A 17,552-nucleotide genomic window follows, 5' to 3' on the forward strand; every position below is an offset into this window, starting at 1 on the left:
GCTCACTTTCCGAAATATTCTTAAGTATTGCATGTCTGCTTTTTAGTCATGCTATAATAATTATGTTTGTATGGAACTATAAGCTTCAGTAACACTGTTTAGATGCAGCAGAAATAAACTCAGTGCTAATGTGTTCATTAAATAAATTGGTTAAGAGAAATTTTAATTATTGTTGCGATTATTGCTTGAGAGGAAAATAAAGGAGCATTTGGAGCATGTGATACATGATCTGTTCTAACTTTCCAGTGAAGCAAAAGGAAGCTATAAATACTTCTTTATTTGACGACGTGGGTTTAAAACTTTTTAAAAACTATTTCTTCCCAGCTGAGACGCCCATTGAGGAGTTCACTCCCACCCCGGCGTTCCCTGCCCTTCAGTATCTGGAGTCTGTTGACGTGGAAGGAGTGGCCTGGAGGGCCGGTCTAAGGACAGGGGACTTCCTCATTGAGGTGATAAAAATTGCCTCATTATTCATCTTGATTTGTATACATTTCACTCCTGAAAGAAGTGTAAATGTCCATAGATCCAGATGAAAATGCAAAGTAAATGTATGGTTTAATCGTGTAAATTTCCCTCTGTAACTGAATATAGTGCTTTAACTATGCTTTTATCAGCATAAAAGCAAAAAATTTAAATAAAACAGGAACTAAGTTGTATGTTTCTTGCTTCCTGTTCTGTCTTTGTTGGTGCATTTTCTCTCAGGTAAATGGGGTGAATGTTGTGAAGGTGGGTCATAAGCAGGTGGTATCCTTGATCCGCCAAGGGGGCAACAGACTGCTGATGAAGGTGGTTTCAGTCACTCGCAAACCAGAGACTGAGGAAGTTGTTCGCAAGAAAGGTACATACTTATTTGTACTCAGCAAAATCATAACACAGTAGTAGGCATTTTATAAACATTACTAGTAAATTAATCAGTTGTGCTGGAATGTGTGAGAAAACATGACCTTACGCATTCTCAGGAACTGTTTTGGTCACTTGAAACAATTCTGTTAAGTCTTGGGTATGTATCAAGGACAAACGCTTTCATCTGTTCCTTTCAGTTGGAGAATAAAGTGGACAACTAAAAAATTTTGCTCTTATTGTTTTGGGATCAAGAGTTGAGAGCGTGGGGGAGTTGTAGCTTTCTACACTGAATATGCAAAATGTATTCACACGTTGGCTCAGATATATCTAGGCCATTAATGCAACAATGGACGGATTTTTAAGCTTATTCATAAATTTACAACATATTCTACATGGCTTGATTACATTAGATTGCCCTTCGAGATATTTTATATGGTACGTGAAGCTCCTGTTGCGATGTTTGTTATTTGTAAATTAATTTTATCAGGTAATGGAGACATATATGTTGATTTTTGTGTACAGAGGGAGATACGTGTGTATTGTCTGGGCAATTTTTACCACGTTTCCCTGCTGTAAATTCATGTAGTTTCCATGTCAACCACAGCTCAGATTACTCAGCTCCCACACAGTCCTGGCACAATGACCTCAGAATTGTGTACACTGCAGCGTGTCCGTCTGTGTGTGTGCTTTTATGCATGGTAGAGTGGTGTGTGCACGTCCTTTGTGATTTTTGAGATACAGACAGTGATAAATGAGTTTGACCTAGTTTCACTAGGACAGTACTGTATCAACTTAATTCTGCTACTCAGGGCTTAATGGTCTCTTAATCTCTCTTTCTTCCTCTTTCTGTCTTTCTTGCCTTAATATCATTTCTCATGCTTGTCGCTTTTAAATAAACCCAGTCTCTTAGTATCATTCATTCATGTAGAAGTCAAATTAGCATGTTTTGACCCCAGAAAGGTCCACTTATTAGCTTTTTTTTTAACCTTTCAACTTCCCATCATGGTGCCATTTTGCCAATTGACTACACCAATCGTAATTTAATTAAAGTAAAAGTTGAAGGTTTTGGAAATCTTTTGTACTTCCTGGTGTCAGTTGATTAAAAAAGACACTACCTCTCTTATTCTTGTCTCTAATGAGAGGCTACAGTCTTTGCACGTAATTCAACACAAAGATAAAGTCTGCCTCTAAAATCTCACTATTTAACATGCCGATGACAAAAACACAATCCATGCAAAAACTGAAATGTAAAAATAGCAGTTTTTCTTTTTTTGTAGGTTTTGTGAGCATCCTCTTTGACTCTGAAGAAAATACTGGGGCAGTGCCATTTACACCTACAATTTCAATTCAGTTTTATTTATATAGTGCCCATTCAAAACAACACTTTGTATTGTAGGATAAAAACACAACAGTATTAGAGAGAAAACCCCAACAGTTAGACTACCTGCTGTGAACAAGCACTGGGCAACAGTGGGAAGAAAAAACTCCCTTTTAACAAGAAGAAAACTCAGGCAGAACCAGGATGATTGTGTTGGAAGCTTAGGGGGAAGAGAACAGAGCAGAGGGAGAGAGGATAAAAAACACACTATAGGAGAGAGCCAGAGTTGAATAATTACTAATTCTGCTTTAAATGTCTGAATAAATTAGTGGTGCATAAACACATGGTGAGTGAAAAGAGCTGAGTGAACAAGAAAGTCAGACAGGTATGAAAAGGTTTTATACTTGGGCTACACTCGGGCTTTTGCTGATAGCACTAACTATGCTAAGCTAGGCTAATTTGCTGGTGCACAAATGTAAATATAATATTGATCATTTAATTTTACTCTTAGACTCAAGTGAAAAGGATTTTCCCGAGATGGTGTTAATTTTTTTTAATGTAACTTGTTATTATTTGCTTTGTTTTGGGGTTGTTTTTGTTTTTGGCATCCCCATCATGCGTTTGGCACTTTGTTAATATTTTATAAATATTTAATTAATGAAATTGTTAAGTGAGACCGCATGACTGCAAGGATTTGGGATTAATGTGGGTTGCAGAGGGGCTTGCACACCAATTTTTCCAAAGCTGCTTTACTGTAGCCAACGTTAAAGCTTTCTTACCTCTGCTTATGTCAAAGCTTCTAAGGCCAGATATTTAGTAGTTGAAAGAGAAAGTAGACAGTAAAGATAATCACTGGTAAGATTCCTTTATTGTCAACTGAAGAAAAAATGTGGAGACAGATTGAAATGATGAGACAGACAGTGCAAACAGCTATAGAGTAGATGGGGTGTATCTGGCGTTTCATGGGTGGGAATGAAATTCTTCATTCCTTTTTCAAACTTCTCTTAAATGCCTTTTTTTTTGCACCCTAATCAATATTGAACACCCCCTCCTGCTGCTCATATCCTCCAGTGGGACTTGGTGTGCTGCACCTTTACACAAACGCACAGAAACATGCAGACACACACGGACCCGCGAGCGAACACACATTCTCTGCACCATGCGTGGCCTCACTACTGCCACCGTTGCCATGGTGACTACACTGCATGTTTGAATTAAGCATTACATTACAGCAAAAGCAACTCTCTCTCCCTCTGAGTCTGTCTCTGTTCCTCTCTCTTTCGCCTTCCTCCTCCATCTCCTCTGCTCCCTGCTCCTGTACCAGAATGTGCAGGCTTGTGAGGAAATGAAGATGTTTGATAAGGACAGTACCCAGGATGGCGTATGTACACTAGATCTGCGGCTGCTGGCGGCAGCGATGATAGTTATGCTCTAGTAAGGCATTGAGGCAACTGTGGGATTTGGAGATCTATCGCGCTACAGTGGTGCATTGAGTGGAGTGTTGGCTGGTCTATCTCAGATAGCGTGAGCTCATCTAGTTCTGTCGTGTGGTATTGTTGGGAAACTTGGTTATAGCATGTAGAGAATGCAGCTATATGTGGTTTCACTGTCAGACTGCATGGCATTGGTGTTGTTACTGCAGGTTTAACATGATTTTAAAATCAGTTGCTGCGTTGTTTTTTACATTACGTTCATTTCAGTGCTTAGTCTAACCTATTTTTAGTCCCATAACTCTATAGTTTGTTTTTGAAGCTAAGATTTGGTAGATATGATTTACTGCTTTGACTGGGACGATTGCCCTGTGTGTATAGTAGGATTGGGAGGCTCCCACAAGCTGTGGGATATAAAGTCTGCAGTGCATCGTTTTCCTTAGCTGTTGAATTTACTATCATCTCTTCATCTGTCAGCCCACATGTCATTATGTGCACCCTCAAGGAATTTTCTCTGGGGGAGGATATGCATGTTTGTATAAGCTGGTTCATTAATGTGTGCCTCTGTCTGATACACATCTGCTAAATTCTAGGCAGGCAGCATATTAAAAGTAAGATGGACGACTTTCTCCCTCTCCTTTCCACACATTTCTTACTTTTTCTGCCTATTGTGGCGGACAAACTCTATTGTTCTTTGTTTACTGGGAGGACTGACCTGTACATTTCCACCCAATGGGCTCCTCAACAGAGAGGAATTCTTGCAGCACAGAGACTAAAAAACTAAAAGTCTTGAAGACAGACTGATACATTTATAAGTCATCTGACAAACAGATAGCAAAATATGAAGAAGCTGGGCTCCAACCGTAGCGTGAACAAGGTCCTGACTAAGTGTGAAGCATCCAGTTCAACCGAATTTGACCAAATCAAATCAGTGAGGACAGGATGGGCTGGCCGTCTCGGGGATGCCAGGAGGGCACTGAGCCGCAAAGCCAAAGGATTTTCATCCCCCTCAAGTTCATCCTCAACTCCATGCCTTTTCTCCACAGCGCCGCCACCACCCAAGAGAGCTCCCAGCACCACCCTGACACTGCGCTCTAAGTCCATGACCGCTGAGCTGGAGGAACTAGGTGAGTGCCAAATAAGTGGTATGCAAACTCGACACTCTTTTTTTTCCCTCCTTTTCTGTCATATTTCTGCTTTGGCTTTGTCATTAAAACTTGGTGTGTCTCCTAACTTTTAGAATAGTCACTTCTGTTGGCTTGTTCTTGTCATTTTCCCTCCTCTGCTGACGCTATCTTTTTCCCACCAAGCTTCTGCTCGGAGGAGAAGAGGAGGTGAGTCTGAGACAAGAAATTGACATCTCTTTGGACGTCACAAAGATGATTTATCAATGATGTGTCAATTTGAGAACCGCTTATTAGAGCAGATGAGCAGAGCAGAAGAACACATGAGCCATGTGGACAGTCTACACTTTTCTGTCACTTATCGCTTCTTTCTTTCGTTCTTTTTTTTCTTTTTCCTGTATTTTATTGAGACAGGGTAGTGATTTTGTACAGTACCACAGAGCATGACCCCACACATATAGCTACATCTTAGAGGTGCCTTTGTATTCTTTATGGTGATATCAACATTTGGAATAGATGCCACAGCGTTTTTATGTCTCAGTATTTAGTTCTGGCCAATTTTCTTCTTAACAGAAAGACTAGATGAGATGTTGGCATCACAGGAGTCTATGTTGCGTTCTCAGCCCTCTGAGGCAGATTACAGAGCAGCCACTGTCAAACAACGGCCCACCAGCAGGAGAATAACCCCAGCAGAGATCAGTGTGAGTGCACCTACACACAGCACATTGGCAGACAGCATATGCTGCTCTGCTGGCATACATACAAACTCAGCGCACATACAAAAATACCTGGCCAACACGACATGCACTGCTGCGCACATTTATGCATATTCTTTGAATTAACCTATAGGAGTCATGGTGTGCTTTCAAGATTTTAAGATACTTTTCTTGTTTTTTTTTTTCATGCAGTCACTGTTTGAGAGACAAGGGATGACTCTACATGGAGGTCTCCATCCAGGGATTGAGAGAGGTCACATACAACTACCAAAGGGCATGTCCAGGACTAAATCTTTTGGTAAAGCAATCACCCATCCTGTACATATTCAAATAAGGTGAATGATAGTGTAATTGTACCTAAAGTAGAGACTAGAATTTGAGGAAGCTTCATTGTGTTTTCATAATTTGTTTCAGGAGAACGACTAGGCAATACTGAGACTGAAGCTCGTTGTTAAGTCGTAATGTGCCATGTCAAAACTTGACTGATTAACAAATGTTGTCAGTTGACAGTGTGGGATATATAATTACTTGGCATTGACTGTTGAAAATTTGTAAATATGAATACTGGATACTGGAACAGATTTAGAAAGCAGTTGTTCAAGTAGCACAGAGCTTGTTTCAAAGTAGCTTAACATATATATTATTAATACGCAACTTTATTATTAAACATTATGCTTTTTGTAAGTATACTCATTAAATGAATCCTATGTGAGTCAAAAATAGAACTGTATGTTTTATTAAACTACTTTAATAATCGTGTTTTTTGACACCTGATACATATTATCTATGTAAGTAAACAAATTTACAGATGGATGCAGTACATTTTTTTATGTGGACCAGCTTGGCACTTTTTCAAGAGCTTGTTTATCACCAGATGATCTGTGCTCTTTGCTCTCTTTACCGTCATCAGGTGCCACTGAGGAGGATCGGCTGTCTGCTCTTGTAGGCGAGCACCGATTTCCCCGCAGTTCCTCTATGACAGACAGCCTCCGAGACCACTCACAACCCCACCCTATCCCTCCCCCTCCACAAACGGCACCTCCTCCTCCTCCTTACTATCTAGACACTGGTCCTCCCCCAGCTTTCTGCCCCCCTCCACCTCCATCGAGAACACAGAGTCAGGGCCATGAGCCTGCAGGACGTTCGAGCTTCAAGCCGTCCTCCTTGGACCTGCCTTACGAGGCCGCTCAGCGGCAGGCCACACACATTGAGAGACAGAAGAAAGCACGCTCCATGATCATTCTGCAGGATTCTTCTCATTTACCTGTTGAACCTACAGAAATTCCACGTCCTTCTGCTGCTACTCCACCTGAGCGAATCAAAAGGAAAGGTCGGGTTATTGACAACCCTTACGCAAACGTGGGTCAGTTTAGCATTGGACTGTACACACCTACCAAGCCCCAAAGAAAGAAGAGTCCTCTGGTGAAACAGCTACAGGTAGGTGGAATGTTATCGATGCTATCTGATTTTGTTGCTTTCATTTGAATGTAAAAAAAAAAGAAGGAACCTGATTTTTTTGGTCTCTACACTGCAGGTGGAAGATGCACAAGAAAAAGCTAGTTTGGCCTTAGCTGCTGCCCACTCGCGAGAGAGCTCACCCTCAGGACGACACCCACTTACCTACGGGCACACACACACCAGCCGTGCAGACTACTACCAGCAGCAGCTGATGGCTGAGCGAGAGCGTATGCGTGTTCAAGGAGAGATGATGTTTCAGGGCAAGGGCCCCTTTGCCGCTGCAATTGCTGGAGCTGTAAAGGATCGTGAGCGTCGCCTAGAAGAACGGAGGAAATCCACTGTCTTCCTTTCTGTTGGGACCATGGAGGGGGCATCTACCACCAGCTCTGATTCCCCCTCTCTGACTCAGTCTCACTCCATCGATGAACGGATGCTGACACGAGAGCTGGGACAGCTGCCTCCCCCTGCCTTGGCTCTGAGCCCCTCACCTAGTGGGACCACCTTTATCCATCCACTTACAGGAAAGCCTCTGGACCCCAATTCACCACTGGCTCTTGCGCTGGCCGCAAGGGAGAGGGCACTGACCTCCCAGAGCCAGTCCCCTACTAGCAGCCCAGAGCCTCGGACTAAACAAGAGCAATTAGGCCAGGGTGTAATATTCATTGACACTCAGACCAAAGAGTCTCCACATGGGGAAGGGGCAGCTACATCTCCCCCTTTTTCACCTAAAAGCGCCAAGGTAGCGGGTTTCGGGGTTGGATCCTCCGCAGCATCAATTTTATCCCCGCAGCCCACCAAGCCACAGTGGGCTGCATCTTCGTCACCTGTATCATTCCGGCAGGAGATGGAGGCCAGGATAGAGGAAAGGAAGGAAGAGAAGAGGTTAGAGGATAAAAAGAGTATGTTGATCAGTATTATGGATACATCACAGCAGAAGACAGCAGGGCTAATCATGGTCCATGCCACCAGTAATGGGCAGGCTGTTGGAGTGGATTCAGAACAAGAGCAGACACCTGCCCCAGCCTCCATGGAGCCCAGCAAATCACCAAGTCCACGCGCTAAATCCCCCAGTCCCAGTGTCGCCCAGCCCCAGACCCAGCTCCAAGCTCAGAGTTCTGCCAGTCCAGTCCAAGAGAAGGGTCTGGCTCAGGGAAGCTCAGAGGAGGATGTGGATCCGTACACAGTAACCCTTCCCCCTGCCATGTTATCCTCCAGCGATGAGGAAACACGAGAGGAGCTACGTAAGATTGGAGTTGTTCCGCCACCAGATGAGTTTGCTAATGGGCTACTGGCACAGGCACAAGGGGCGCCAGTGTCTCCAGCTAAGCCTGCTGTGTCTCCCGCCACCCCTGCAACACCAACGCCACAAACGCCCTCAACCCTAGCAACGCCAGCTGTGACCCCCACTCAGCCTGCTCAACCCCTGCCTCCACCCAGTGCAGCAGCTGTCTCAGGGAAGCCCTCTGACCCTCTGGAGCCCCCACCGGTGGGTGAGTCTGGCTCTGCGGCTGACTCAGGCGTGGAGGAAGCTGACACGCGCAGCTCCAGCGAGAGAGAGCGAGACCACCATCTCGAGACCACCAGCACCGTCTCCACGGTTTCCAGCATGTCCACATTGTCCTCAGAAAGCGGCGAGCCTGCCGACACACACACCACGCACACCTCCTATGCCGACGGGCAGACATTTGTGCTCGACAAGCCGCCAGTGCCTCCTAAGCCCCGACTAAAATCCCAGATAGGAGGCAGTAAAGGCCCCGTCACTTTCAGGGACCCTCTGCTGAAGCAGAGCTCTGACAGCGAGCTGCTATCACAGCAGCAGGCTGCTGCCCTGGCTGCTGCTGCAGCTGGAGGAGCTGGACTCCCCCCAGGTGGTTCAGCCTCAGTTACTGGTCTAGCCCCCACCAAGCCACGCTACCTCTTCCAGAGGAGGTCCAAGCTATGGGGAGACCCAGTGGAGCCCCGTGGCCCAGGAGTGGGGCTAGGTATTGGGAGTTTGGGAAATCTTGGTGGGCTGGGACTGGGGCTGGGTGCAGATGAGGGAGCAAAACCATCTGTTATGGGAGAGCTCAGTTCACGACTACAGCAGCTAAATAAAGACACCAGATCACTAGGAGAGGAACCTCTGGGAGCATCACTTGATCCAGGAAGGAAGTCACCTGTGGCAGGTGCCAGGTAAGACATGATCTTATAAAGTAAGAGAACAAAGGGTTTTAATTAAAAAAAACAAATCCTTTTAAGTTTCATTCTTATCCTTTCTTTATGTAGTGGTAGAGTAAAAAAAAAATCAAGCATTGTGTGTTTTTGATTTATTTAAATTACTTCTTGACACTGAGTTAATTATTTTCTCTAGTTTATCAGCATTTTTATTATATCACTTTATTTGCACCAGTGTCTGTTGTTATCTTCCATTGTGCATTCTTTTTATAAGCTAGTACATTTCTGTTTAAGTTGTGATGGTAAATAGTAATGATATCAGAGGTCACTACCATTGTTGGTGCTAGTTTCCCTGACAATATTAGTGGAACAGCATAGTTAATATATCCTATAACATTAGCAGGTCATGTTTTGGTCTTTAACATCCGTAAGAAGAAGACTTCTCACATAGCAGCAGCTGTCTCAGGGTTAACTGAAGCACACTGGTGTTTTTGTCTGATATCTGTGGGTTTCTTTTTTCACACCTTACCTGAAAGTACAATGAAATCCTTTATATTTCTGCAGATGTGAGGACACCGAAGAGAGTAAACCTTAAGGTTATAGACTCTAGGGTAAACCAAAGCTTTTTTTAAATATATTTTACATAACGAGTCTATCAGCCCATTGAAGGAGAACAGTACTTATATACATCTTTTTTTTCATTAATATTCTTTGTACTGTTATTTGTTACCTTGTTTGCATCAGCTGATTCCCTCACTGACACTTGTACAGTCCCTCAAGAATCATTAAAAAAGACAATTGAAGTATTACTACACCACAATGTTTTTCAAGAAATGATTGTTTTTAGAGATACAGTACAGTAGTACTACAGTTGATGGCTCCTTGTTTCCATAGTTACAGCTGTACTCCTTTGCTTCCTGTTAAGTGTTCTGTGTTGGTAAGAGTAGACGGTAGCAGTTGATAAGCTAGTGGTGTGTGTGTGTGTGTGTGTATATGTGTGTGAGTGTGTGTAGTAGATTATCCGTTGGTGCAAACAAGGTAACGGGGCTTGGAGGCACGTACTTCCTGAAAGCTTCTCCTCATCTCTTGCACAGTCTCACTTCTGGGTTCTAACCTATGACCCTGCTAGTAGCTCCCCTTCCAGTGTTTCCCAAAGCCTTTGTTCAAATAGTGCATAATACATCCTCATATACACTGCTCTTTGCGGTCATCGCTGATAATAATTGATAAGACAAGAGACTTTATCATCAGTGATAACCTCAAAGGTTCAAGGATGTATTTTAACAAGTATTTGAACCTGTCTGAACTATAATGGTGTGTGCCATGTTGAAATCCATCCACTCACAATCTCAGCATTAACAAGGCTGTTAATGCCGAGATTACCAGACAAAGTCTGACCCCGTCAAAAGTCTTCAAGAGTCATGTTGTCATAAGTGGTGGGATCTTCTCTTTTGATTTCCTCCAGTATAAAGCAACCGGCTTCAGACTGGTTGTATTTTTGTGGCTTGACAGGCTGGTAGTTAACATCTGAGGTTAGAAGGACAGATGGTATCTTTTATTGGCTGCCCACTGAAGTGCTACTCATTTAATACAATTGACAGGACGGGATGTTAAATGCATTGTCATGGAGTCGTGGATCTGTCTCAGCCTTACAAAGAGCTCTGTGGTTTGTGATCACTTTTTTAGATGCAGTTGAGTTGGATTTTCTTTCACAGCCTTCTTTCAGCTTCTCTGATTTTTTTTTTCTTGTATCATATTCTCTCTATGTGAATATTGGGAATGGAAGAAGTTGCTTCCACCATACTTCACTGCTGCTAAGAGGAGCTGAAAGATATGAACAGACGATATTACATTGACAAGATGTCAAAACATACTTTTCATAGTCTTCTCATCATGGTGACATCAGCGAAAGGACATGATCAACTTCACACACCAAAGCTTGTGCATCGCATTTTCATGTTTCCATCCACGAGTCAGTGGAATCAGTTACAGCGCTGACTGGGAAAGAACAATGAGAAAGTCTTTGTAGAACTAATCACCATAGAGCTACAAGTTAATGTCCATTCACAGAATTTAATCCTTACTGTTGCTCTAGACAAGTATAGTTTGATGTTCCAACCCCTTAATGCCTAGTATATCATATTTGATACATACAGTTTTTGAGACTTCTACACAATCTGTGTTTTTTTTTCCCTCAGAAAAACAAAATAAATTGTGCAATACATTTAAAAGAAATAGTTTTCAAAAAAAGGCCAGAGGTACGGTGGCCCTAAGGGGCCAAACGGACTGCAACTTAAGAAAACACCAGCAAAAAGAAAAATGCTGCAAAAGCACACAAAAGACAACGGAAATAGGAAAAAAGAAAACAGAAATAGGAAAAAACAGATCCAAAAGCACAAGGGAAGTGTTTCTGGGGAGACAATAGCCCGACGGACCAGTTGCAGGAACCAAAACATGCTAGGTAAGTGTGTTTTAATCTCATGATTCATATAATCGTGATGACGGATTTTTGGGCTAATAGTTAGGCTAACACACTTACCTCTCATCTTTTCTTTCCTCACAAAACCGATAGATCCTCTACTTCTTTTAAGTGTCTCCCAGCACAATTCTCAGCATATTTTGGTTCCTGCAACTGGTCCGCCGGGTTATTGTCTCCCCAGAAACACTTCCCTTGTGCTTTTGGAAATCTGCTTTTTCCTATTTCCATTTTCGTTTTTCCTATTTTCGTTTTTCCTATTTCCGTTGTGTGTGCTTTTGCGTTTTTCTTAATGCTGGTGTTTTCTTAAGTTGCATTCCGTTTGGTCTCTCAGGGCCTCCGTACACATGTAGCAAATATGATACAAAACTACACAACTAAAATATGCAAATTAATATTGATTTTGTTAAAAATAATTTTAAAAAATGTGACTTTCGGGCAATTATTTAATGGTTCAGGGTTAAAGCAATGTGTCTTTACAGAGGAATTCATTACTGCTATTAGAAACAGAAATGTGCTGTCCTAATACTTTGGTGTCCTAAATCCCTGTTTGTACAAGACACTGGACTTTTGGATGACCATAAATTAAATATGAAGCTCGAATTATATCAAATACAACATATCAAGTAAGACCGGTTCAGACTGGATTCACACCTTCCTAATGTTATCCAAATGAAGAGATCACCACTATCTACATGCTGACAGTTGATTGCCCTTGGCTGTAAAAAAGATGACTGCGCACACCATTATTTCTCTCTCTCTCCCTCTCTGCCTCTGTGTCTCTTCACCTGCTGTAGCATTTCACGTAGAGCATCAGCATCTCCGCACTCTTAATTGTCACATTCGTCGATCACTTACCCCATCCCCTCTGTGCCCCATTTAAACCCCTTCAAAAACTACACTGCTGAATTTTGTCTCCACCTTGTTCATGTGCTGTGTATCAGAGCTTTGGGTCACGTACAAAAGTGTGTTTCTCATTTCTGTTGTGCTTTTTGGTTTTCTTTCCTTTGTTTTTTTATTTTATTTCTTTTTTAATGAAAGTTGCATAACTTTGTTTTGATTTTCAGTGTTTGTGTTGAGGATGGCCATGATCCTTGACTGTCTTGTATTTTAAACCATGATAAAACAGAATATGCTCCACCAAAACACACGTGCATTCACCGCTTATATACTGTGCTCTACATACAAATCCATGTTAAAAAAAAAGATTATTTTCTTATATAAATGTATGTGAAACGAAGTACAAAAGCAGCTTTAAAAGTCAAGAGACATGTGCTGTCCTGTTGTGTTTCTTTATTTGTTCGTTTTTCTTTGTGCAGTGTTTGATATGTGAACAGTGTGCTCATTTCTCTCTCATGTAGCCCACTGGTCAGACCTTCAGGTGCTGAAACCCACTCTGCTGTCTTTGTCATGCTGACATGTAGAGCAACCCAAGCACAAAAATGCATTCATGCCCATCTACTGATGAACAGTCATACACTCACACAGTCACATACACCTATACATGTAGATGACGCACAGCAAAGACAGCGGAGCGGGCTGAGGCAGATTATAAGTCTGGTTGGCAGGCTGCGTCTCATTGAGTGATGCTAACATTCTCTCCCATTGCTCTCTCTCTGCTCACCTTGCATGCTCCGCCCTGCTGCTCTGATCTGATTGGTCTAGAACTGACTGTGCGCCCAGGAGGGCAGGACGACTGTGTAAGTGCGCATGGAGCTCATCTCATATCTGTCGGCTCCCCGTAGTCTGAACATTTTTCCAGCCCGAGTGCTGCTTAGCTACCGGTCTTTCATTACACTCTTTTACTCCAAATCTCACCCAATAAAAAAGTTTCAAAAACATGCAGGAGATGGAAAACGTGTGCTACACCTTCAGACATGTTAACGTGCATGAAAAAGACACCACTGTAGTAACTCAGTAGTTTAGTTTCTCCTATCAGTTTTTCCTTGCTTGCACAATGATAGCTAAAATTTCCTTAATTGTATCCATCCCTCTTTCTTACTGTTCTTGTTCTTATACTAACGTTCAGTCTCTAAGACTGTCAAAAATTTATGCTTCTAATAACTTTCAAAAAAAGAGTGATATATATATATGTTAAAAAAGGTGACTAGACTATTTAAACTATTATCCCATATCAGGTCACTATAAAAAAATAATAGTTATACCTCAGTGTTTACGTGAGTACGATCCTTCTTTCTCAGAGTTCCTAAATGCTAAACGTATTGCACTGAATTAAGTGTTAGCCAAGCTTCCAAGATCATTTACTCCTTTGATTAACAAGTAAATAATGCTAATTAGTGTTTAACAACAATTCCCACCTGTTTCTTCAAACAATGTAATTCGTGGTCATGAAATTGAATATTTACTGTATCCATTTTTTTGAGTGAGTCAAAATGTAACTAATGTGCAAGAGAGCTGAAAATCAAATTTAATATTCTACTTTTAGATCTGCCTTCTGCATCTAAATTTGGATGTGTGTGTGTGTGTGTGCGTTTGTTTCTACAGAATTTGTCACACATTAGAAAATGAATTCTGCTTTCAGGTTAGTGATATCAGCAGTTTCAGTGTAACACAATACATCTGTTTAAACACTGTATTTGTAATCTAATGTTGGTCACACTAACCTATTCAAGGATGCTTATAGTAGGACTCAACAGCTTTAATTGAATTAATCATAGCAAAAACACGCTCATTAATGTCACAGGGACTAGGGGTTTTTATGGGTGTGAGTAAAAATTAGGGCTAGGGCTCTTATTTTGGAGAACTACCCTGTAGTCACTTGCATAGCTAGATGTTCTTAGTCTGACTAGTTTGATCTTTCTAACAGCCATTAACCTCTCTTCTGCACTAACCTACTTTAAAATGAATGACTGCTGTTTATATACATGCTGTGAAAGAGTATTTGCCCTCTTTCTGATTTCTTTTTTTTTTTTGACTTATTTCTCGTACTTACATTTGTCAGATCATCAAACAAATTTTAATATTAGATAAACATAACTCAAATAAATACAAAAATGCAGTTTTAATATAATGATGTTATCGATTAAGGGAAAAAAGCTATCCAAAACTACCTGGCCCAATGAGGAAATACAATTGCCCACCTTGTTAAATCACAAATTCATTGTGACTAAATGTTTAGTTTCACTGGACATCCAAGCATGATTACTGCCACACCCTTGAATCAAGAAGTCACTTAAATAGAACCTGTCTGGCAATATGAAGTAGGCTTTGAATGGCTAAAAACAAATAAAAAATGAATTTTGTAGTGGCCTAGTCAAAGCTTCAATCCTACCAAGGTGCCTTAGCATGACCTTAAACAGGCTGTTCATGTTCAAAAACCCTCCAGTGTGGCTGAATTAAAATAGTTCTGCAAAGATGAGAGGATCAGGATTCCTCCACAGTGTAAAGACTCATTGCTCATGCTTGATTGCAATTGAGTGGCATAACTAGTTATTAGGTTTAGGTGGCAACATTTCACGTTTGGATAAATTTTTTCCCTTAATAAATGTAATCATAATTTAAAAATGGCATTTTTTATTAACTCTGGTTTTCTTTGTCTAACATTAAAATGATCTGAAAAATGCAAGTGTGAGAAATATGCAAGAAAAACAATGACTAAGAAATCAGGAATGGGGCAAATATTTTTTTACTGCACTCTATAACCCAAAGTGTCATTTTTTTCTTCTTTATTTTATTTTCGTTAACAGTCTTCCTTATTCTTAAAGCCTTGTGCCTCTGTCTGTTTCCACCAGACTTTTCAGCAGCCTAGGTGAGCTCCACACCATCTCTCAAAGAAGTTATGGAACCACATACACCATCCGCCCTGGCAGTCGCTACCCCATCACCCGACGCACCCCTAGTCCAGGCTCACCTGATCGGGGCGACCCTCTTGGACGATTCTCAGGCTACGGCCTACCAACCTCACCAACCACACCGCCACAAACTATCCTCAAATCCTCGAGCCTCAGCCTACCCCAGGAGCCAAAGGAGGTCCGCTTTGTAATGAGGAGCTCCAGCGCCCGTTCCCGCTCTCGCTCTCCGTCCCCGTCACCTTCCCATTCACCTGGGTTAGGTTCACCACTTTTAGCTCTACGACCCTTTCACCAAAAACCCCTCCACCTCTGGAACAAGTATGATGTTGGAGACTGGTTGGAGAGCATCAACCTGGGGGAGCACAGAGCAGGGTTTCAGGAACATGAGATCGAAGGTTCTCACCTCCCTGCTCTAACCAAGGATGACTTTGCAGAGCTGGGAGTGACACGAGTCGGACACCGCATGAACATTGAGCGAGCACTGAAACAGCTGCTGGAGAGCTGACCCCTGCCCTGAGACACAGCCACAGATGGAGATCGGTGAAGACAGACAGAAGATTCGGGGGTTAAGGAAAATAAGCGATGCGATAGGGGCCGCTCCTCTTTTACTCCGGCTGCTTTTATGTTCGGCATCACAAATGTTGACCTGCAGCTCTTAGGCACACTCTGTTTCCATTCTGCATTAACACCCTGCACTTGGCAATGCACTGAAGAGGAGTCGTCGATACATTCATTTTTCTTCTTGCCCACCACCCTGCTTTTGTGGCCAATTAAATCAGGCCCAAAATGATATTTGGCGTTTTTATTTAATTATTTTTTGCTAAGACGAGCCAGACGAGCTCCAATTAGAACATTTGATTTGTGAAAGGTTCACTTGTTTCCTTAGTAACATCCCCACTTTCTCGCTCCCTCCTCTCCTTTCTACCTCCCCTCCCATAATAACCCCCCAGGTCCCTCTATTAGGCTGCTGAAAGCCTTCTTGCAGTTCGAGTAAAGGAGGAGGAGGAGGAGGCAGAATTTTTTGTTCCACACAGAAAGCTCAGTTGCCTTTCAAAATATTTATACAGAGATCAACAGCAATGAACACAGTGCTACGGACACACAGCCCTGAAAAAGGTGTGTCTTCTGTATACGTGCTGTTTTTAAACCGAAGACTTTAGAGCCCAGAGTCGGAGCTCCACAAAGTAAACCGTGGGAGAAAACCCCCTCTGCCTTGGTACCCAGACTGTGCTATCTATTATATTTGGAGAATGTTTAACCAACACTCGTGGCTTTTTTTCATAATCAGTTTCTTTTTTTGGTTTTCCAAAGGGAATAATATATATAGGTATTATATAATATATACATATATATATATATATATATATATATATATGTATTTAAATATAGCTTTCAGGAGAAAAGACAATGTTGCAAAGAGGAAATATAATAAATTAATCTGCACCTGTTTTTTTGGTTTTTAGTATAGAAGGCAGAGAGAAATCTTTAAATCTATTCCACTAATAGTTTACTCATTTCTACCAATTATATACATACTTATATATATACGTACATATATATAAGTATTCTATATATATATATATATTTGAAAGGAAAAAGTATATAAATATGGAAATGAAGTTTTTGTCATAGGTATCCAACTTTCCTTATGGTCACTCCTTTTTTGAACCGTAGCATGACGAGTTGCTTCATGTTTTTGACAAAGAGTTTGTTGTTTGTTTTTATTTTCTTACGGTCTTCCTTCATACTAAAGGGCATCCCGTAATGTGAGGCTGAGACCCCAGTTGACACCCATCCCTACTGCTTCAGCAACAGATCCCGCTGCCTGTGTATCCACAATAACACATCAAGGGCACCGGCCACCTATGTGCAAGCTGACTGGCTTTAAAGGGGCTCTTCATCTTATGCCTGTTTATCACTCAGGGATGGAAGTTTGGGGCACCAGCATGAAGAGGTTGCTTGCTGTTTTACTACTAGAAATTGAATTTTTCTTACACTTCAACAGTTAAACACCACCATAGTCTGTTAGAGAGCTAGTAAAGATTCCATCCCTGTCCCCGATAGTGTTACTTAGACCAGTTTGCACAAGGTCTGGTATCAATTTCCAAGCATGGAAACCTGGAGAAACAAGCTTTAACTGTTCAAATAATTTTTTTTAAAAAGCTAATAATTGTGTTCCTTTACCTGTATAACCAATAAAAACTTGCCATACAAGCTTAAA

The 17,552-nt window shown here is 41.7% G+C and overlaps 1 protein-coding gene across 1 annotated transcript in view; it reads left to right on the plus strand.

Moving 5' to 3' along the window:
* shank3a (SH3 and multiple ankyrin repeat domains 3a) overlaps positions 1–17,552 on the plus strand; it is a 181,033-nt gene extending 163,481 nt beyond the window's left edge. Inside the window, exons 21-29 of the mRNA XM_086298422.1 lie at positions 325–449; positions 703–838; positions 4,638–4,718; positions 4,902–4,925; positions 5,289–5,416; positions 5,624–5,729; positions 6,342–6,868; positions 6,966–9,061; positions 15,272–17,552. Of these exons, the coding sequence (XP_086154548.1) occupies positions 325–449; positions 703–838; positions 4,638–4,718; positions 4,902–4,925; positions 5,289–5,416; positions 5,624–5,729; positions 6,342–6,868; positions 6,966–9,061; positions 15,272–15,836 (3,788 nt within the window). The 3' untranslated portion in view covers positions 15,837–17,552. The remainder of the gene's footprint in view (positions 1–324; positions 450–702; positions 839–4,637; positions 4,719–4,901; positions 4,926–5,288; positions 5,417–5,623; positions 5,730–6,341; positions 6,869–6,965; positions 9,062–15,271) is intronic.

Source organism: Aulonocara sp. 'chitande type north' Nkhata Bay, linkage group LG7, assembly GCF_057382095.1.
Source record: "Aulonocara sp. 'chitande type north' Nkhata Bay isolate Kocher_YH1m ecotype deep benthic linkage group LG7, A_spYH_male_GT1.1, whole genome shotgun sequence".
Classification (NCBI taxonomy): Eukaryota; Metazoa; Chordata; class Actinopteri; order Cichliformes; family Cichlidae; genus Aulonocara; species Aulonocara sp. 'chitande type north' Nkhata Bay.